This window comes from Lithobates pipiens, unplaced genomic scaffold (genome assembly GCF_037356315.1).
Source record: "Lithobates pipiens isolate NorthernLeopardFrog02 unplaced genomic scaffold, aLitPip1_a1.2 Scaffold_23, whole genome shotgun sequence".
In the NCBI taxonomy this organism is placed as follows: domain Eukaryota; kingdom Metazoa; phylum Chordata; class Amphibia; order Anura; family Ranidae; genus Lithobates; species Lithobates pipiens.
The window spans coordinates 201,748,604-201,771,954 of record NW_027507785.1 but is presented as its reverse complement, the minus strand read 5'-3'; the positions used below and the strand labels follow the sequence as shown (position 1 = coordinate 201,771,954).

Sequence of the window (23,351 nt, the reverse complement as noted above, 5' to 3'; positions counted from 1 at the left end):
TGGTACAAAACCGAATATTGATTTATAACAAATTGTAATTTATTGAATATTAGAAAAAGCCAATATCTCATAGAAATTGCGATTTGACTATTTAAGAACATCAGAATGTACAAATAAGTATTGTCTCCTAGATGGAAATTACGCCCAACACGTTTCAGGAACTTGTCCTTTCCTCAGTTCCTTGTGGAAGACAATCTACATCTGATGAGAGAAGAAAATAGCTTCACTGCTGGGTACAACTTGACTTGAAAAGAAGATGGAATCCAAAACATAGAGATGAAAAACTCCTGATTAACACTGCATAGTGATCACAACACCAATAAATTGAGGAAGTAGCTGTTAAGCGGTATTAAAGCCAGAAAATATGGCTATAAAATGACCATGTGTCAACAATTAAAGTTGTCAAAATGCATTATGGACGCCAATGCAGGTTCTTAAAATCTCTTAAGCAGTGTATCTGGAAGACGACATCAGGAAGCAGTGATCACAAGTGTGGTATTTGCATTTGGAATTTATTGCTGTGAACCTACATCATGCTTTCAAAGGAGCAATCCATGCACGTGAAACAGGCCATTGCAAGGCTTCAAAAATGAAACAAATCCATCAGAGAGATAGCAGCAACATTAGGAGTGGCCAAATCAACAGTTTGGTGCATTCTGGAGAAATAAGAATGCACTGGTGAGCTCAGCAACATAAAAAGGCCTGGGCGTCCACAGACGACAACAGTGGTGGATGATTGCTAGATCCTCTGTATGGTAAAGAAAAACTCATTTGCAACATCCAGACAAGTGAAGGACACCCTACAGGAGGTGGATGGATCATTGTCATAGTCTACAATCAAGAGAAGACTTTATGAGAGCAAATACAGAGGGTTCACCACAAGGTGCAAACCATTCCTAAGCCTGAAGAATAGAAAAGCCAGATTAGACTTTGCCAAAAAAAAATTAAAGAGCCACACCAGTTCCGGAAAAGCATTCTTTGGACAGATAAAACTAAGCTTAATCTGTACCAGAATGAGGGGAAGAATAAAGTGCGGAGAAGGCTTGGAACAGCTCATGGCCCAAAGCACACATCATCTGTAAAACATGGTGGAGGCAATGTGATGGCATGAGCATGCATGGCTTTCAGTGGCATTGGGCCATTGGTGTTTATTGATGTGACAGGAGACAGAAGCAGCCGGATGAATTCTGCAGTGTTTAGCGATATACTGTCAGCCCAGATTCAGCCAAATGCAGCAAAGTTGATTGGATGCTTCACAGTACAGATGGGCAATGGTCCAAAACACACTGTAAAAGCAAACCAGGAGCTTTTGAAGGAAAAGAAGTGGAATATTCTGCAATGGCCGAGTCAATCACCTGATCTCAACCCAATTGAGCATGTATTTCACTTGCTGAAAGCAAAACTAAAGGCAGAAAGACCCACAAACAAAGAACAACTGAAGACAACTGCAGTTAGAGCCTGGCAAAGCATACAAAAGGAGGAAACACAGTCTTTGGTAATGTCCATGGGTTCCAGACTTCAGGCAGTCATTGCCAGTAAAGGATCCTCAACAAAATATTAAAAATAAACATTTTGTTTCTGACTATATTCATTTGTCCAATTACATTTGACAATGGGGGAGGAACAGTGTATAAAAATGGTTGCAGTTCCTGAAATTTGTATTTGATATTAATGCTCAACCCCTTGAATTAAAGCTGAAAGTCTGCACTTCTAAATTTTTTGGATTGTTTTGTTTTCATTTTATTCTGGTGCCTTAAAGAGCCAAAAGTATGAAAACTGTGCCTGTGTCCAAATATATATGGACCTAACTGTATGTAAACCCAACATTTCATATTCCTGATATGTGCCTGCTGTACCATGTACTTGTATGAAAAAGTATCCTGTTTTCTATGTATTGCTTCCTTTGTATGACATCCCTAGTCTTCCTGCCAGCCCCCCTACTTTCCTATTAAAAACTGACAACGCTAAGCAGGAGAACACACCATGGTAAGTTCTTTATTTGTGCTGGGAAATCAATGTGCTCTCCTCCAATGATCAGGCTTCTGCTGACGCCCCCCTGCACAGTCTTTCACTGGGAAGTTCAGTGCACTGCTGTTTCTCTTCACTGTGCTCCCTAACCAGCTGAGAACAGATTTTGTGATCACAGATAAAAATTAAAAATAAGGGTGGGGGGGAGTATTTATAATGTTTTTTTTATATCTACATACAAATGTTTTGCATTTAATTTATATTTTAAATTGAATGGGTTGTTTTACAAGGTGAGGGTTTACATATTCTTTAATGCCAAATTCCCATGAAAACGTTTTTTTTATTTACTGGATAGAGTTTGAAAGGCTTAGAATGACTATAAATGTATTATTGTTGTCTGTGCCCTCATAGAAGGCTTCTCCTAACAGATGAGACAAAACAGAGGCCAGACAGAACACGTAGAGAAGAGAAATCTTCTTTTTGGGAAGGCAGGTTCCTTACAGGCAGGCATCATTTATTAGGTTGGACATCTAAGACATTCAACAATATTTTCAGCTGTTTTTATACTAATGCCCAGTGACAATAATATCCAGGACTGAAAAAAGCATGCTTCTGTTTTGTGTGCCTCTGATCCAACGCTCCTCTTTCTCCCTCTGCTGTAGTTTTTGTAGATGAAAGACCGACACCCAGCAAAGGAAGATAGAACTGAACTTAGTTCAAGACATTACGAGTCAAAATTGATAAAATCAGACATGGATTTGAGCCATATTACCATATCAGCCTCACCCAGCCTTGCCTGAAATACATACTATACAATACTATATTTTAGTAGTATTTTATATTGTACATTTCTCAATAAAAAAAAGAACTGCACTCTTACGCTAAACATATTTTCTAGCTATACTTAAAAGTTGACAGAACTGCAATGACTACGTTGTATTGCCTTTCTTCATATGATCAAAATCTGAGTTTGATGAGTTCGGAAGCATCTGTACTCTAAGACTTTCTATCCCTGTCTGTCGAAGTGAAACCTTCACCTTCAAAATCATTCTGACAGTCCTATTTCACCCCTGAAAAGATAACAGTCCCCTCTGAAACCTGACTTTGAGCATTTTCATAAGCTAGTTTTTGGCTGCCAACCTTGTAGGCCCCTGCTAAAATCCTTCTAACTCTTTCCAGCCCTTTCATGACTCCTTCACATTGACATTGCTTGATCTATTAACTCCGCTAACTTGCAAATAATCCAAGAACATAATAGAGTCCATTAAATTCCCACTTTATAAGCACAAAGTCGGCCAAGATGACATACATATACATGTACAACATTAGGGAAGTACAAACTTCCTTGTATTACAAAGTTATTTTTTGGAAATACATTTTTTTGTAACAATCGTTACGTTCAGGTCTCACAAGGCATTCCATTATTTTCCAAATTTTGGTGCTACACACCTTTAAAAGGCCAGTCCACCCAAAATGATATTACAGGGTTTACTGATGCAAGTTACAGTTGCAAAATGATGTTACAGGCGCAGCATGCCAAGCTAACTCTGCCTCTGGGTTTTTATATGTCTAGAATCCTACCACCATGAGATCACTACTAGAATTCACAATTTTTTTTTCCATTCCACTGAAGCCTCGTACACACGATCAGATTTTCCTCAGAGAATTGTGTGATGAGCGGCTGTTGGCCGAAATTACGACTGTGTATATGCTCCATCGGACAATTGTCGGATTTTCCGCGGACAAATGTTGCATCGCAGGTTTTCAAATTTTACGCTAACAAATGTCTGTTGTCAGACGTTTTCGGTCTTGTAAACTAGCATTCGTAATGGAGAATTAACATTTGTGACGTGGCAAATTATGAAATCTCAAAATGCAGCGCACAATTCTCTTCTTCTTTAATGGGATAATAATTAAGCTGCTTTGCTGGTGATACTGATGGAATTATTGCAAACTAATTTTCAAAGGCTTTTTTTTTCTAGTGATGTCAAGAATAATATTATTATGCTTTTTTTTTGGGCAAGTTACCACAACACCATTATCCCATAGTTTTTAAGATTAAAGATACAACTATGTTGGTGTCCCTTGTCAATTTTACATTTTTTTTTTTAAATGTAACTGCCTACTCCCAAACTATCATTTGAAGTAAAACACACAGCCGAGTGTTATTCTACACCATTTTTTTATTGTGCATTAAAAAAAGGAAACAAATAAAATTAGACACGCTATCTGCCAATAGAACTTAACCAAAAAGTGCATTCTATGCATTCAAAAATATAGAAAATATAACAAATAAAATCATTATTCAACCAAAAAAATAATGTCAAAGCAATAACTCCAAGGCCAATAATAAATAACACGTTATCTCCTCCGATTCCGCAACATCTCTGGTTGAGGAACGGCCATTCAGAAACAAACTGAAACCGCAAAATGAAAAGCGCAAATCAACACTCACCAAACTTCATAAAATTTGCAGAAGGAGCCCAAAGGGTGGTGCTAAAGTGATGAAAAACCATGTAGTACGTCACTAGTACGTCAATGTTTGTGATTGTTGCCCAACAATTGTGTGGTCGTGTGTATGCAAGACAAATTTGGGCCAATGCCCTTCGCACAAAATTCTACGGTTTTGTTGATGGAAAGGCCGATGGTGTGTACAAGGCTTGAGGCTTAATGTACACCGGACAGATAGTAAGCCACGTTTAAACTGTCCGTTTTGCCGCATTTACATTCCGCATTTAGTGGAGTTTTGCCGTGTTTGCGTTTAGAAGCGTTTGAAAAAAAAATGTGTTTTTTTCAAAATAACTAAAAATAAAAAAACCCTGTAAACGAAACGATGCCAAACACAAGTCACCATGTTTAGAAGCAATTGGCGCTTGAAATGCCCCTAAACTCAGCGTCTGATCTCATTATTTTGCTTTCCAAAAAAGGCCTCTAAACTCAACTGCCTAGAAATGACTATAAACGAGAACCTGTGTACATGTACCGATAAGATAACATAGAGGAGAGTCTGTTTTGCAGCATCAGTGTTCATGAGGCCTCAGGAGATTTGGTTCTCACCCAACCTTGTGATTCCCAGTACCTTCTATTGCATGCTTCACAAATATAAATATAAATTAGAAATAAACTCATAAGAGTTTAAACCCCTTATACGGCCACAGCTAGAATGCAAACCCAAAAACGAATGCAGAGATCTCATCAACACAGTCCCTAACAGATATATAAACCTGTCTGGTAGGTTTGATTGGTTCAGCATCCATGAAAAACTGATATATGAGTTTTGTGTGGTTTGAACCTTATCCTAATTAAAAGAAAAAAAAATAGAGCAAATATGTTGCAAATAAAAATGTACATCTGCTGTATAAGGCATAAAACAGTATTCAAAATATGAAATGCTTTCTAGCAATAGAACAATCACTAAAAATTATAACTGAGATAAGGTATAATGCATTCCTATCAAGATTCATCTGGCGTCTGTAAATTTCAACACCAATTAATGAGTGATCTCATCCTGCCCTCCTATGGATGTTACAGATATTGCACCTTCAGCAAAGAAATTCAGCTTGTTCTATTAAAAAACTGAGAATTAGAACAAGGTGAATTGAATGTCCCTCTGTTTATCATATTTTAAGGACAAAACACAAGACTCGATGCCGTTGGCATAAATGACATTTGGATTCTGCTCCTCGGCTACAAGTTTAGGTTTATTTTATTTATTTTTTTACAATTTAGCGAACTTTCCAAGCTCCTGTTAGGCTGCATAAAGATAATATTTGCCCTTTACAACTTACAGAGTACATGTATTGACTAAATAGGTTATTAGGGGATTACTGGAGAGCTCCAAGATCAAATGCAGGCTTATTGCAAGCTTGAAGGATAAATCTGCAATTATGCACTTCCTCTTTTGTTCTTAGTAGTATGTCAATTATCTTTGTCACTATAAAAGCCTTAAAGCCCATCTATAAGAATCTACCCTTGCAATGAGGTCCTCTACACACTACAAGGGTCAAATTCTTGTTAGGTCTAGGGGGAGCTGAACTTACCTTAAACTGGCCATAGATGGATCAAAATTTGGCCTGTTCAGAAGGGACAGGCTGAATTTTGATCCAGCTATGGCCGTTTCCACTAGAGAGATGTCAATCTAACGATTAGCTTTTTCAAACAGGAATGTTGGAATTTTTTTCATTTGATCAGCACTGCCAACTGGCTGCAGTGCTGATCTGTGTATTCTGACATAGAGGAGCTCTCCTCCAATCCCTCTTACATCCTTAGCTATGGGCAGTCCCTTAGCCTCATTCGGAACAATGAAGGGTTATTAACCCTGCATTGTCCATTAAGGGAGACAGGTGTGCGATCTGGGCAAAATGCCGTAGAGAGGTTGCATGTATAAGGGCAGCCTACAAGAGCAGACCTAGACTCAGTGAGCAGTTAGCCCTTGTAGTGCTGGAGGGTGGGACAATGCAAGGCTAGAATTTGTCTAACTCCTGGAATTGGACTTTATATTGTGTACATCGACTGTATTATTTTTCACTTTGTCCTACCTTATTGCCATTCTGTTCCTATACAACAGTCAAACTGTGTTTTGTTTCTATGTGTTTAGTATTTTGCCCTTCTTGCTTTCACTTGTATGTCTTTTTAGTGGTTTCTAGAAAAATAAAGTTTCACTTTCATGCTACTGAACAAGTGGCCTGAGTAAAGTTATAGTCAACATTTTATAGAGAAGGTTTTTTTCTTTGTAACCAAAGGATAATCTAGAACAAAACACAACGGGATTGAAGTCAGGTGAAGCTCTACATAGAAACCAATCAGTTTCCAGGTTTTATTGACAAAGCTCAATTGAACAAGTTAAAGTTAGAAGCGGATTGGCTATCCTGCACAGCTGAACCACATTTTGCACTCCCCAGTTTTAGTGAATCAACCTGATTGTACAATTGTAGCTTCATATTGCACCAGAGCTTCTGGTTGGGTTCAAGGAGTTCACCTTTTGGAATATGTTACATATTTCAACCCTATTTAGGGTGGAACATGTAACATGTTCCAGCAGCTGCGGCCTCTCTCCCCACTCCCCAGTGACAGCGGGCGAGCATCTTCTCCAGGCACCTGCTGTCACTGTTTGAAACTATGGCCATGTGGGGCAGTGAATGGGAAACTACAAGTCCCGACAGCCTTTGCGGTTGCTGGCTTGTAGTTCTCAATAACCTACCACTGTGCTGTTCAATCATTCTTCCTGTCAGTGAGTATCTGCTTGCCTGTATGAGGTACGAGCAAACAGATACACTGACAGGTCTGCAGGAGTCCTGCATGGTGCCAGCGATCTGCTGATCGATGGTGCAATGCTTTCCAGGCTCCCAAACCAAAAAATTGGAAATGCTAATTTTTTTACCTGCAAAAAATGTGCATTTATAAATTTTTGTTAAAAGGTGAACCTATCCTTTAACCTCCTTGGTGAAATCTTGGTGAGATTTCAGTACCATTAGCGCTAGCCCCTAGCCACACTCAGGATTGCATCCTTGTCCCCAGGATCCTGCGATGTACGGTGGCCAGATCCTCCGCCCAATCCTCTGTATGTTTCGGCTTCCCTTCCCTGCAAGCTTCGCGATGCAGGGGGGTGAACTGGCGGCAGATTCAAAAAGTGTAAGACGCCAAACACACACAATACATTGTAATCTTATCGAATTACATTACTGTATAAAATAAATTGACCTCAGTCTGCCCCCCAGTGCCTTGTCCAGTGCACTTGCCTGCAGTTTTACTGAACTTTCTGCTGGGAATCTGGAGAAGGACCATGACATCAAAAAAGTGCGCCTCTACCTCAAAAGCGGGTTATTACGTGCTGGAAAACAGCAATAGCGATACTGAATCACTTGCAGAATTGAGTGATAGCGATTCGTGGGGAAGTTCGTCATCAGACACAGAAAGTGATTTGTGAGACGATCCTGCGACTGACCTCAGTGATGTCTGGACTTGGTGCTCTATTGACTGCAGCACGGATCACGCAGCGCCCCCAGGATTCCCATTTATGGAGTACCTGGTATCAAAGTGGATGTTGAAGATGACAACTCCTTGGCATACCTCCAACTATTTTTGGCCAATGAGGTTATTGAAAAAATTGTTACGGAGACAACCCGGTACCAGGAGCAACAAGCTGCTACGCATCAGAGGTTTTCAAGGAGCAGAAAGTGGGAACCAGTGACCAAAGAGGATCTTTGTAAATTTCTGGGCCTAATAATTCTTCAGGGAGTGGTGGACAACCAATACATTTCTAGCCACTCCATTCTTTGGCACATATTTTCCCTGATAATGAAGTATTTGCACTTTGAAAATAATGAAGCATTTGACTAAACTACTCATCCAGCACCCAAACTCAAGAAGATTTGGGAGGTATATCAGATGATTATGAAAAATTTCCAACAGAGCTATGTGCCAGATAGAGACATCAGCATAGGCAAAAGTCTAATGGCCTACAAGGGAAGGCTCAGCTGGATACAATATATAGCATCAAAGAGCACAATTTGGTGTAAAATCATTCATGCTATGTGAATCAATCACTGGCTACATTTGGAATTCTGTCCTATATACCGGGAAAGGAACCAAATTCAACCAAAAATATGGTCATTATGGAATGGCAACATCTTCAATTCTATCACTGATTGAGCGAGCCATTGCTAAATCAGGGCTATTGTGTAACTACAGACAATTTTTACACATATCCTGAATGGAGTTCCTTCTACAGAACAAAACGGATGCCTATGGAATCGTTAGGGCTAACCGGCATGACATGCCGCAAACCTTTGGCAATAAGAAGCTCAAGACGGGAAAAATGGTTGCCTGGAAGAAAGGAAAAATTATGGCACTGCGATGGCGTGACAAAAAAGATTTGTGCCTAATGAGCACAATCAATAACACTTCCACTGTCTTGGTACACACAAAAGGTGGGAAAGACATCATGAAACCACAAGTGGTGATAGACTACAACAACACCATGGGAGGTGTTGACAGAGCCAACCAGGCAATGAAATTCTATCCAACCGTGAGAAAACAACAAAAAAAGTACTACAAGAAGATCTTCAAGCATCTTCTTGAGCAATGCCTATGGAATGCCTTCATTCTACTAAGAAAAAAGAGTCAAACGCCTGTGGTTCATGCTGACTTTGTTTGGAAAGTTGCTGAACATATCTTTCTGAACCACCAAACACCAATGGCTGTAAATAGAGCTGGACGTCATGCTGCTGGTGTTGTCAACTCGGAACGCCTGACTGGTCGTCACTTCATGAACCACATCCCACCAACGGTAAAAAAGTCAGAACCCATAAGGATGTGCGTGGTTTGTTGCTTAAAGCGTGATGACACTGGAAGGAAAATCCGAAAGGAAACCAGGTTCTATTGTCCTGACTTTGTGCAGTCCCATGTTTCAAAATTTACTATACCTGGGATGTTTAATGAAGCAATATGATTAGTAACATTGCACCCTTGTTTGGCCCAAAATTTCAGTGTTTTTGATTTGATTATATTATTGACTAAAATTTATTGAATAAAATGTATTATTATTATATTATTATTTGTTATTATTTATAGTTATTTATTACATTATAATTTATGATTTTGTGTTTTCAAACTTTGTCATATTCGGGATGTCTACTAGACTCTGGTTTGAACAGATTTAAGAGAGTTATTCATAAGAATTACAGGCCTACAATATAAAACGCCAAATTCCCATGCAAAATAACTGTACCGCTTTCAGCATCAAAAATCTGACATAATCATACCGCCAGGGAGGTTAACGGAAACCTGTTATAATGGGAACATATAGCTTGTAATGCAGGCCCATGTCATCAGTACTTTGAGTTGATGACCCAGAAAAAGTATGCAGATAAGGACTTATGTATTTTTTCCAGCTTTTGTGATCTGTATAATTTTTTCCCCTGCGCCAGAAAGTCTTGAAGTAGTTCAGAATGACGACAAGGCAAATACTAAAATCAAAAAGAGGTCTGGTGTGGCCACCTCTTTATTCCTCCCATGACAGGTTTACTTTAACTACTTTGTGAGAGTCTTTGCCCTCAGGTATTATGCCCTATTCAAGGAGAATGTTAATTAACGTTGCAGTACAGAACTAGGAATGTGCAACTGTGCGCTTTATTAATTCTTAGACCCCACTGTCAAACTGACAAATTAGTCATACAATTATAATCAAGTTAAAAAACTGCGATGCTGCTAAATTTGGTCTGAGTGTCTAGGCTTCAATGACCCTTGGTAACAAAAATGTTAAGCTCATAAGAAGTGTCCAATATGAAGCTGCATATTTTGGTGTTCCTTTTCTAAAAAAAAACATTGATTTTGGTTTCTTATCCCTTATTTATTAGTAACATTATACTTTGTATATGACCTTCTTTGATGTTAATATATGCATCAACTCTAGTTAGCATGTTAAAAAGTCTATATATATTAGAGCTGCACGATTCTGGCTAAAATGAGAATCACAATTTTTTTTTGCTTAGAAAATAGATCACTATTCACTCACGATTCTCCCGGCGTAACATCTTTCACATTAAAACAAAAAAAAAAATTGGGCTAACTTTTCTGTTTCGTTTTTTTTTTTTTTTAATTCATTGAATTGTATTTTTTCCCCAAAAATTAAATTTGAAAGACCGCTGGGCAAATACAGTGTGACATAAAATATTGCAGCAATTTACATTTTATTCCCTAGGGTCTCTGCTAAAATATATATAATGTTTGGGGGTTCCAAGTAATTTTCTAGCAAAAAATATTGATTTTAACTTAAGAAACAAGTGTCAGAAAAAGATTTAGATTTTAAGTGGTTAAACTTCCTGCATTTACGTTTAAAAACTTGGCAGACTGCCTGGATTTTTTTCTTTATACACAGAAGTTTCCCTTTGATCTAAGAAGGAAGAGTTACAATGTTTCATTTTAAAAACTTGGCAGACTGCCCGGATGTTTTCTTTTGACAGCTGAGTGAGCAGATAAGTCTCTCTACTTGTTATATGAAAGAATTGGCAAACTCTGTAATAGGGATCTCAGAGGGGTTGAATCGAGACCACGATTTTTAACGATTAATTGTGCAGCTATATATACCGTATAACACGCACCCCAAGTTTAGGAGGGAAGTTTAAGGAAAAAAACTTTTAGGAGGCAAGTTTAAGGAAAAAACCTTAAATTTTAAATGCCCATCAATGTAGCCTTCCACTGTCCCCCTGCAGCCCTACACTGTCCCCCTGCAGCCCTACACTGTTCTCCTGCAGCCTTCCACTGTCCCCCTGCAGCCTTCCACTGTACCCCTAGAAATCTTCGACTGTTCCCCTGCATCCTTTCCCACAATAGCAGCATGGTTAGTTTTAAATTTACCGCCACCGCCGCCAAGATCTTCGGCTCCTCCTGCCGCCGCCTTCGAGATCTTCGGCTCCTCCCGCCGCCGAGATCTTCGGCTCCTCCCGCCACCGCCGTCGAGATCTTCAGCTCCTCCCGCCGCAGACATAGAGGGTACTCTGCTACTCGGCTCTGCTCACAGTAACGCCCCCGTCCCGCCCTTGTCCTGGCTCCTGTGATGGACACAACACCGGGCCAATGGCAGGACATAAAGGCTAGGAGGCGGGACTGGGCGTGACTGAGATCGGAGCCGAGTACACAGTACACTCGGCTCAGCTCGGTAAATGTCGGCGGCGCTCCACAGACAGCCCAAATCGGCAGATCGGGGGGGGGGGGGTCGGAGTATAACACGCACCCATGATTTCCCCCCCCCCCCGATTTTAAGGGGAAAAAAGTGCATGTTATACGCCGATAAATATGGTATGTATATATATATATACATGCACGTATCGGCCACTTTACTAGGTACACCTTGCTAGTACCAGTTTGGACCCCCTTTTGCCTTCAGAACTGCCTTCCTTCTCCATGGCATAGATTTTGGAAACGTTCCTCAGAGATTTTAGTCCATATTGACATGATAGCATCACGCAGTTGCTGCAGATTTGTTGGCTGCACATCCATGATGCAAATCTTCCATTCCACCATATCCCAAAGGTGCTCTATTTGATTGAGATCTGGTGACTGTGGAGGCCATTGGAGTACAGTGAACTCATTGTCATGTTCAAGAAACCAGTTTGAGATGATTTGAGTTTTGTGACATGGTGCATTATCCTGCTGAAAGTAGCCATCAGAAGATGGATACACTGTAGTCATAAATGGATGGGCCTGGTGAGAAAAATACACAGCTAGGCCGTGGCGTTTAAACAATGCTCAATTGGTACTAAGGGGCCTGGGCTGTTGATACAAGGCAGGATGGATCCATGCTTTCATGTAGTTTACACCAAATTCTGGCCCTACCATCTGAATGGCGCAGCTGACATCTAGATTCATCAGACCAGGCAATGTTTTTCCAATCTTCTATTGTCCAATTTTGGTGAGCCTGTGCAAATTGTAGCCTGTTTCCTGTTCTTAGCTGACAGAAGTGGCAACTGGTGTGGTCTTCTGCTGCTGTAGCCCATCTGCTTCAAGGTTCAATGTGTTGTGTGTTCAGAGATGGTATTCTGCATACCTGGGTTGTAACAAGTTATCTGAGTTACTGTTGCCTTTCTATCATCTTGAACCAGTCTGTTCTTTCTTTCTTTCTGACCTCTAACATCAACAAGGCATTTTCCTCCACACAACTGCTGCTCACTGGAAATTTTCTCTTTTTCTGACCATTCTCTGTAAACCCTAGAGATGGATGTGCATGAAAATCCCAGTATATCAGCAGTTTTTGAAAAACTCAGACCAGCCCATCTGGCACCAACAACTATACTACGTCCAAGGTCACTTAAATGCCCTTTCTTCCTCATTCTGATACTCGGTTTGAATTTCAGCAAGCTGTCTTCACCACGTCCAGATGCCTAAATGCATTGAGTTGCTGCCATGTGATTGGCTGATTAGCAATTTGTGTTACCAAGCAATTGAACAGGTGTGCCTAATAAAGTGACTGGTGAGTGTATACAGTTTCTCATAAAAGTGAGTACATCCCTAAGTAAAAATGTCCAAATTGGGCCTAATTAGCCATTTCCCTCCCCAGTATCATGTGAGCCGTTAGTGTTACAAGATCTCAGGTGTGAAAGGGGAGCAGTTGGGTTAAACTTGGTGTTATTGCTCTCACTCTCTCATGCTGGTCACTGGTTCTACATGGCACCTCATGGCAAAGAACTTTCTGATGATCTGAAAAAAATAATTGTTGCTCTACATAAAGATGGCCTAGGCTATATGAAGATTGCCAAGACCTTGAAACTGAGCTGCAGCACTGTGGCCAAGACCATACAGCGGTTTACCAGGACAGCTTCCACTCAGAGCAGGCCTCGCCATGGTCGACCTAAGAAGTTGAGTGCACATGTTCAGCATCCTATCCAGAGGTTGTCTTTGGGAAATAGACTTATGAGTGCTGCCAGCATTGCTGCAGAGGTTGAAAGGGTGAGAGTCAGCCTGTCAGTGCTCAGACCATATGCCGCACACTGCATCAAATTGGTCTGCATGGCTGTCGTTCCAGAAGGAAGCCTCTTTTTAAGACGACGCACAAGAAAGCCCACAAACTGTTTGCTGAAGACAAGCAGACTAAGGACATGGATTACTAGAACCTGTGGTTTGATGAGACCAAGATAAACTTATTTGGTTTGGATGGTGTCAAGCGTGTGTGGCGACAACCAGGTAAAGAGTACAAAGACAAGTGTGTGTTACCTACAGTTAAGCATTGTGGTGGAAGTGTCATGGTCTGGGGCTGCATGAGTGCTGCCGGCACTGGAGACAGCAAATTTACACTGTTATACAAGCTGTACATTCACTTCTTTACATTGCAGCAAAGTTTCAACTCTTTAGTGTTGTCACATGAAAAGATATAATAAAATATTTACACACATGTGAGGGGTGTACTCACTTTTGTGAGATGCTGGGGGTTATTTACTAAAGGCAAATCCACTTTGCACTACGAGTGCACTTGAAAGTGCAGTCACTGTAGATCTAAGGGGGACATGCAAGGAAAATAAAAAGCAGCATTTTTGTTTGAACGTGATTGGATGATAAAATCAGCAGAGCTTCCCCTCATTTCAGATCTTCCCCAGATCTACAGTGACCCCAGATTTGTAGTGAAAAGTGGATTTTCCTTTAGTAAATCAACCCCACTGTGTGTGTGTGTGTGTGTGTGTGTGTGTGTGTGTGTGTGTGTGTGTGTGTGTGTGTGTGTGTATATATATATATAATACATACACAGTATTTCACAAAAGTGAGCACACCCCTCACATGTTTGTAAATATTTTATTATATCTTTTCATGTGACAACATTGAAGAAATGTAACTTTGCCACAATGTAAAGTAGTGAGTGTACAGCTTGAGCAAAAAAAAAAAAGCTCCAGCTTTAAAACAGACCTTGCATTCTATAGGAAACAAAATCAGCTGGAGGTGGTTCATTTCCCCTGGCTTCCATGCTAGATGGGGTGACCTCAGCATTCTTCCTTGGGCAATAGCCTAACATCACAGTGTGGAAATGGGGATAAGGTAAGTATATTAACCTTTTGTTCCAACGTGTGCTGTTTTTATCTATTTTTGCAGCATTCTGAGATGGAATAAACTAAATGATCAAATCTTGCTATTTAACTGCAGGATCCTCTTTACCGCATGCCGAGTTGTACTATGACAGCATGGTTCGGCTGCGCAAATCGCCGTTATGTTACGTCTGTAACATCAACGGCCACTAGGGGGGGCGCGCGTGCCCCCAATCGCTCCCTAAACTGATGTGAGTGCCCGATGGTCTCGATCGCTGCCAGGCTCCCGTGATCACCCGGGGCACACGGAGAACCGGTGGCTGTGTTTGTAAACACAGAGTTTCCAGTCCTCTGAGCATGGAACTGTCAGATCGTCTATCCATACAGAGTATGGACAGCGATCTGTTAGTTTCCCTGCACAGCCCCATCCTCCCTTCAGTTAGAACACAAAATAGGATACACATTAACCCCTCCCCTGCCCCCTAGTGTTGACCCCTTCACTGCCAGTGACATTTTTACAGTAATCAATGTAATTTTAATTGCACCGATCAATTCGATTAATGCCAACGATCCCAAAAATGTGTCAAAATTGTCCGACGTGTCTGCCATAATGTCGCAGTCACGTTAAAAATCGATGATCGCTGCCATTACTAGTAAAAAAAAAAAAATATTAATAAAAATGCCATAAATCTATCCCCTATTTTGTAGACGCTATAACTTTTGCGCAAACCAATCAATAAACACTTATTGCAATTTTTTTAATCAAAAAATTTGTAGAAGAATACATATCAGCCTAAACCCGAGGAAAAAAAAATGTATATATTTTTTGGAGATTATTTATTATAGCAAAAAGTTAAAAAATAATGCGTTTTTTCAAAATTGTCGCTCTTTTTTTATTTATAGTGCAAAAAAAAAAATGGCAGAGGTGATCAAATATCACCAAAAGAAAGCTCAATTTGTGGGAAAAAAAGGACGTCAATTTTGTTTGGGAGCCACGTCGCACGACCGCACAATTGTCAGTTAAAGTGACACAGTGCCGAATCGCAAAAAGTGCTCTGGTCTTTGGCCACCCAAATGGTCCAGGGCTTAAGTGGTTAAGATGGTGGCAAGCTGAGCATACATGATCTGGTCTCGGCAAACATTGGGGTTGATTTATTAAAACTGGAGAGTGCAGAATCTGATGCAGCTGTGCATAGAGACCAATCAGCTTCCAGGTTTTATTTTGTCAAAGCTTAACCACTTGCCGCCCGCCCATAGCAAATAGACGGTGGCAAAGTGGTTGCATAATCCTGACCGGACGTCATATGACGTGATCAGGATTATGAGCCGCTGCGCGCCCCCGGGGGCGCGCATCGCGGCGATCGTTGTTGCGGGGTGTCAGTCTGACACCCGGCAACTACGATCTCGGTAAAGAGTCTCCGACGGAGACTCTTTACCACGTGATCAGCCGTGTCCAATCACGGCTGATCACAGTGTAAATAGGAAAAGCCGTTGATCGGCTTTTCCTCACTCGCGTCTGTCAGACGCGAGTAGAGGAGAGCCGATCGGCTGCTCCTCTGACAGGGGGGTCTGTGCTGATCGATTATCAGCACAGCCCCCCCGAGGATGCCCACACTGGACCGCCAGGGACGCCACCAGACCACCAGGGATGCCAAGGACAAGGTATGCCACCCTAGACCACCAGGGATTCCAGTCAGTGCCACAATGGATGCCAATCAGTGCCCATAATGGATGCCAATCAGTGCCCACAATGGGCATCACTGATTGGCATGCATTATTGATTGGCACTGATTGGCATCCATTAGTACAATATATTATAATACAATGCCGCCTATTAGTGCTTACCCATGCCCACCTGTGCTGCCTACCCATGCCCACCTGTGCCGCCTAACCCATGCCCACCTGTGCCACCTATCCATGCCCATCCATGCCAATTTGTGCCACCTATCAGTGCCCATCCGTGTCGCCCATCAGTGCCACTCATCAGTGCCGCCTATCAGTGCCACATATCGGTGTCCATCAATGCCACCTCATCAGTGCCACTTCATTGGTGCCACCTCATCGGTGCCCATCAGTGCCGCCTTATCATTGCCCATCAGTGTAACCCCATCAGTGCCCATCAGTGAAGGAGAAAACTTACTTATTTGCAAAGTTTTGAAACTGAAACAAAAAAAAAACATTTTTTTTTTCAAATTTTTTTTTTATTTGTTTAGCAAAAAATAAAAACCGCAGAGGTGATCAAATACCACCAAAAGAAAGCTCTATTTGTGGGAAAAAAATGATAAAAATTTCATTTGGGTACAGTGTAGCATGACCGCGCAATTGTCATTCAAAGTGCGACAGCGCTAAAAGCTCAAAATTGGTCTGGGCAGGAAGGTGTTTAAGTGCCCGCTATTGAAGTGGTTAATTGAACAAACTGAAGCTAGAAGCTGATTGGCTGCCATGCACAGCTGCACCAGATTCTGCACTCTCCAGTTTTAGTAAATCGACTCCACTGAATCATGCAGAAAATCAACACACATTTACATTGGTACAAGCTTTATATCTGTGCCTATTGTGGACAGGGAGGAAGCACTCTGCAAGGTTTCTGTGACACTGGCCTATTTTAAAAATCTGCTGAGAAAATCCTACCCAAACAATTGACCTACCTCTGAATCCTGGAGCTTCCAGGCTTTTGTTTGTATTCTGCTCAGAACTGACTGCATACAAATGCTTAAAGGGGTTGCAAACCCTCACTTTTTTTCACTTTACGCATTAGGGAGAAAAACCATTTGTGCTGCAGCAGCCTGCCAGACCCCCCCCCCCCCTTTCTTACCTAAACCCGATGTCTCGGGTCCTCATTAGATGAATTATTAGCAGCAGGAGCCATTGGCTCCTACTGCTGTCAATCAAATCTAGTGTCACAGGAGTCGGGGGGGGGGCAGTGAATCACTGGAATCAGAAGTCAGTGTCATGTTATTGCTATTAATGAATGTCTGGAGCATCCTCACATTCATTAATATGGTTATTCATCCAAAGTGGAAGCACTCTAAGGGCCCGTTTGCACCAGACGCAATTCCGTTCAGTTCTGTGCGCTTTTTTTTTTTGCACTAAAAATGCATGCACAGTGTTTTCCATGCATTCCTATGGCTCTAGTTCACACCATGCAGTCAGTTGCTGGTCGGTTTCCGGTGCGTCAATTACATGCCTGGCTGATCTCTCATGGTGGGGATCTTTCATACTTGGTAAGCGGCCAACCTTATTTGTGGTGAAGGGCGCGAGTTTCTTGGTCGTCTCTTCAAGATACGTTTACAGAGTCAGTGGATAGTTGAATGTTTTCACTGGTTCCTGAACCTGTTTTTTGTTTTTAAGAAGATTTGCACATCGCTGATGTTTTTTATTTTTCTGTGTGTTTATTTTGGGGTGTCATTTCACATATGCCCATAGCATGTGTGAGCAATATATCATTTAGTGACAACTTTGTGTAAAAAAAAAGGAAAAAAAAAACTGTTGCTGTAAGGGTAAGCTGCAGTATGGTTTCAATTTGTTACTGTATTTAAATCTGCTAATACATTTAACACTACCCCCCCCCCCCCCCCGACCGACAATGCATGCTGCTGCCAGCTGTGCCTCATTCATCCAAAGTGGAAGCACTCTAAGGGCTAGTTCACACCAAACGCAGTTCTGTTCAATTCCGTGCGCTTTTTTCTGCACTAAAAATGCATGCACAGTGTTTTCCATGTATTCCAATGGCTCTAGTTCACACCATGCAGTCAGTTTCCGGTGCAGAATATGACCGGAAACTGACCATAGAAAAATGGTGCAGAAAAAATGGAACTGCGCTGAACTGCATCAGGTGTGAACTGGCCCTAATACAAGAGGCGTGTTACTGGCCAGATCACCAGGTGAAAACAAAAAGAAAAAAAGCCACAGAAAAGAAAACAGATGCAGCCACCACATCTAATGATTGGTAGGCTGCAATATAATACATTTTTTGTTTGGGGTTTAATATCGCTTTAATGAGATCTATGCCAATATACTGTAGTCAATGCCATGGTTCCTATGCTTGTTCATCCTGTGCCTTTTTCCTGCTATAATCACAGGCATCCTTTTTGCTGATTTAGACAAAAATATATTTGCCATAGAGATGAATGGAACTGTATAAAAAAAACATTCAATTTATACATACTCTTCCTTGAAAACACATTCACACATACATGGAAAAGTCTTTAAAATGCACATTAAAATGATTGCATTTTGATTGAGGGGTGTAACACTTTTGTATTCATTGTCTGCATGAATGTAGTGCATGTATTGAAATGTATGTAAAATGTGTGTATGTTTTCTATGCATTCTTCATGCAGTTCAATTCATCTCTATTATAGTTACGTTTCCTCAAAATACAGCAAGAGGGCTTCTTAAAATGCTTACCAAATGTTCTCTATGTGAAAATACATAATTTACTATAATATGACATATCTCATCATGAACTTTATGCGCAGTTTCACCTCCATTTAGGGTGAACTTATATATTTTACACCTATACTAAACAATATATATATATATATATATATATATATATATATATATATATATATATATATATATATATATATATATATATAGATAGATATAGATATAGATATATATAGATATAGATATAGATATATATATATATATATATATATATATATATATATATATAGATATAAACTAAACATGGTCACTTTACAGGGACCATATGTAGCCTGTACATAACCTCCTTGTGATACCCACAGCCCAATCCAATGCCAAATTAGACAGCAGGGAAGTGAAGTAAAGTAAACCCATTACTTTTCCTAGTATGGGTAAAGTACTGGATCACTTTAGCTGCACCATATAACTAACCCTCAAATTAAAGAGCATGTAAACCCTAACCATGAACCTCTCCTTTGTGCTCTGTTGTGGTCCCTTAAACGTACCAATGAAAGCATTTTGCATATACAGTATGTTCGATAAGCGCAACAAAAACACGTAATCTTGAAAGCTAATACTTTCCTGTAATTTCTGCCTCTGCTGTTATCATTTAGCGTTATTTCCACATCTCTTTTCCTGTGGACTACAGAACGCCTCCCCTGTCTTTTGAAGACGAGGAAAGGGGGGGTTTTTCTGTAGTCCAAACATACTTTCTATCCGAGGGAGACAATGCTGCTCCTGCATAGATACAATAGTAGTAGTGAGTGAGCGTTGTCACCGTTGTGTTACTGTCAGGCTCACCAATTGAAAATAAAGGGACAAAGCCTGAGAAAAAAACAACTTATGCAGTCAGCAGGACTGGTAAGCCATACTTTACCTTTTCAGCGCCTAACCCAACCCTGAAACCTAATGCTTAGTGTTTAGTCAGTTTATTTATTATCACACTGTACATACTTGTGGAAGGTTGTGTTTACCTACATACTGCACCCACTGACCTTACTTCAGCACTGACTTGCTTCCTCTCACTATTTACAAGGCAGGAAACACTCACCAGGTTCTCAATGGAATGTTGATATTGCTCGATTTCCCGCATGGTTTCTGTGTCTCTTTTAACCTCATTCACATATTGAGCTAAATCCTGCAACACAAAATAAAAGCAATAATACAGTGTTTGTAAGGTGAATTTTTATGTCCTATTAACGTTTTCTTGGATATCCAGTTGAATCTGATCACTTTAATGTAAATAATGTATGAATGTGTTCAGATTTTGAAAACCTGCTATCTATGGTTTGAAATATTACAGGTACAAAGGTGTAGTCATGTTTGCTTAATGCATATGCCAACTGTTCTCTATAATAATAGTGATTGTGCGTTTATATTGTTCTATCACAGTACATGTTTATCAGTCGGGTAAGGCTGATAGGAAACAACACACCTGCTTTGTAGCTCAGATTTGTTGATGTAGGAAGTTCAGTGACTACATAAGCTGCTAAATAGAGTGGGGGCCCACAAATCTGTATATATGTACACAAATACATACACATACTGTGTAAGGGTCTTTAACTTCTGCTTTTATGCATTCACTCCAGGTTCAGCACTTAATTAACTATTTTTGCACATGAGAACATATTAAGAACAATCTGGAGTAATGGCTCACACCTCAACATCAGAGCCAATCACAGTTGATCTAAGAAGAAACTCTAAGCCCTTGTACACACGGTCGGACATTCCGGCAACAAAATCCGTCGGATTGTGTCCGAAACTTGTGTTGCATACACACGGTCAGACAAAGTTGTCGGAAAATCAGATCGTACGTAACATGATGACATTATTTCGTTACGATGGGACTACGTTCAGGCTAGTAGCCAATAGCTTTGGTCTAGGAATTTGATCTGAGCATGCGTGGCACTTTGTCCGATCGGAATTCTCTACACACAATCGGACAAAGTCCGTTCGGATCATGTTGTCGGAAAGTTTTATAGCCCAGCTCTAAAACTTTGTCCGTCGGATATTCTGATGGAAACAGTCCGATGGAGCCCACACACGGTCGGATTATCCAACAACACGGTCCGATCAGACATTTTCCGTCGGAATGTCCAACCATGTGTACAAGGGCTTAGACAATAAGCACATTTTATGTTTTTGATGACTCTGTCAGTTTATGGATTAATGTTACAAAATAATAATAATTCCACTTAGCACCAGCTAGATTGAGTATTACTTTGTAGTGTCCAAGCACACAGCAGTGTCAAGCTATCCAACACCTTTCAGCTTCTTTACAACTGACAGGTGGCTCTATATAAAAGAATGGAAGATTTCATGGCATCAAAATATTACTTGGGAATGGTAGTATGAATGTTCAAAATCTATGCAGTGTCTCAGCCATTGCCTCAAGTATGATAGCTTTACTTTAACGGTTCTCAAAGATTACAGTAATGCAGTAATCCAATCCAGCAATTGAGAACCAACCTATAAAAATAGAATAGAGATAAAGTAGATAAAACAGATACCTTCATTGCATCAAGTGACAAACGCAGGTTATTTTTTTCTGTATCATCAGTAGTGTGTTTAACCAGCTCCTGAAAGAAAGCAAATAATGCATCACGTGGATTCAACAGTAGTGATGTATTAGCAGGGAGTTACAGATCTCCCTTCTATCATTAGTAACTGCAAAACTGACAATAACAGAATCCAAAGTTTAATTTGGTAAGAGACTAAGAGATGCAATAAGACTAGTTTGATTGTGTCATAAAAAAGAATGCAGACAGTGGGAGCAATACATAGAAAGGCAGATAAGGTAACTGACCTACCCTTGTTTTTATTTTTTGCTAGAATAGATGTATGGTTCAAACCACAATGTTGTCACTAGATACTAAGGATCTGAAATGGCACAACAGAGGGTTCAGCATCGACTGTATTTTCTCAATCTTAAGCTTGGTACACACAATAAGAATATTGGACTAATAATCTTTTTTTTTTATTTTTATTTTTTTTGCATGCTGGTCTCATATCGAAAACAAATAGGTTACAAGAGTTATGAAAATAACAGAATGTTATGTAATGATGATGATGTAATGTATTGTAATGTAATTTTTTTCTTTCATTTCCAATCATGCACAGTCTAGGCAACTTGATTTTTTACGGACGAATACTGTAACGATTCAACGAAAATCATTTGTTATGTTACCATACAAGAAATGTTTTAATGCTTGCCCCTTTAGATAATTTTGAATGAATTATGAATGAACTGTCGTATTTGGCTCTTCAAAGCTGTGTACTAATGATCATATTATTGGGGGGGGGGTGTCTGACTTCCCTATGTAAGCAACTTTTCTCCAGAGCTCTAGACCGCACTGAGATCCTACAGTATCCTGATCAGCCCAAGGCTTGCTTACTCCATCCCAGACCATTAGGATCACCTCAGGGACACTTCAGGCATCCAGCCATGGTAAAGATATGTCCAAACCTTCAGCCAACACCTGCTGAGAGGATCTCTAGTTTTGCCCACAAGTCCGGCCAAGATGGCGCCCGGGACTCACAGGAGCCGCCATGATCCCTTGCTGCTGATGCTCAATTAAGGGCCGAGGGTGAATCAGACTGGCTGGATGCCACAGATTCACTGGCTATTCCGATAGCCTCTTCAACTGCAGAGCCAATGACAGGAACCTTGGGGACCAAGTTAAAAGAACCATCCCTGACACAAATTATGGTGGTCATCACGACATGCCATTCCTCACCTTCTACACAAATAGAGACCCTCGAGTGGACTTTGTCATCTTAAAAGATGATGTTCAGGAAGTCCGGCACAGAGTTACCAATGCAGAACAACGCATTAGCGCAATGGAGAATGATCTAAACAGTCAACTTGCGGTGACTGTTAGAGAGGTGGCGGCAGACCATAAGTCCCAGGAAGCTAAGCTGCGGGATTCTGAGGACAGACTCTGTCGTAATAACCTCCAGTTCCTGGGCTTCCCAGAGGGTTCGGAGGGCAAACATCCTGAAGAATTCTTACTCACCCGGCTAAAGCACACCTTTGGGGAGGAGAGCTTCTCCCATGTGTTCGCAATCAAAATGTTCTTTGGAATATACCTGAATTGCTCTATAACAATAATCGTATCACCATCTTTCTTGATTTTTCTGCAGCAACGCAGAAGCAAAGTGCAGCATTCCAGAGTGTGAAACAATGCCTGCATGACCACAGCCTGCCGTATAGTAGGCTATACCCTGCGAGGCTTCGCCTAGTACATAAGTGAAAAAGTCCAATTCTTCACCTCACCTAAAGAAGCCAACAGATGACTGGAGTCTCTGGGAAACACCTAATCTCTGCTATGTCTACTCTTTTATCGTATTATCAGAGGCAGAGAGTTGAGGCCTCTTTACTGCCATTACTTACCAAATGTTAAGTCTATTATGCTTAATATAGCTGATTATATCTTTCTA

The 23,351-nt window shown here is 40.6% G+C and overlaps 1 protein-coding gene across 4 annotated transcripts in view; it reads right to left on the bottom strand.

Annotated features, from left to right (window-relative positions):
* The window catches only part of VAV3 (vav guanine nucleotide exchange factor 3), a 318,799-nt gene that overhangs the window by 129,624 nt on the left and 165,824 nt on the right, over positions 1-23,351 (bottom strand). For all 4 annotated transcript variants that reach the window (XM_077452774.1, XM_077452773.1, XM_077452776.1 and 1 more), the window contains exons 11-12: positions 21,422-21,490; positions 19,963-20,049 (exon numbers count right to left, since the gene is read on the bottom strand). In XM_077452774.1, the coding sequence (XP_077308900.1) occupies positions 19,963-20,049; positions 21,422-21,490 (156 nt within the window). The remainder of the gene's footprint in view (positions 1-19,962; positions 20,050-21,421; positions 21,491-23,351) is intronic.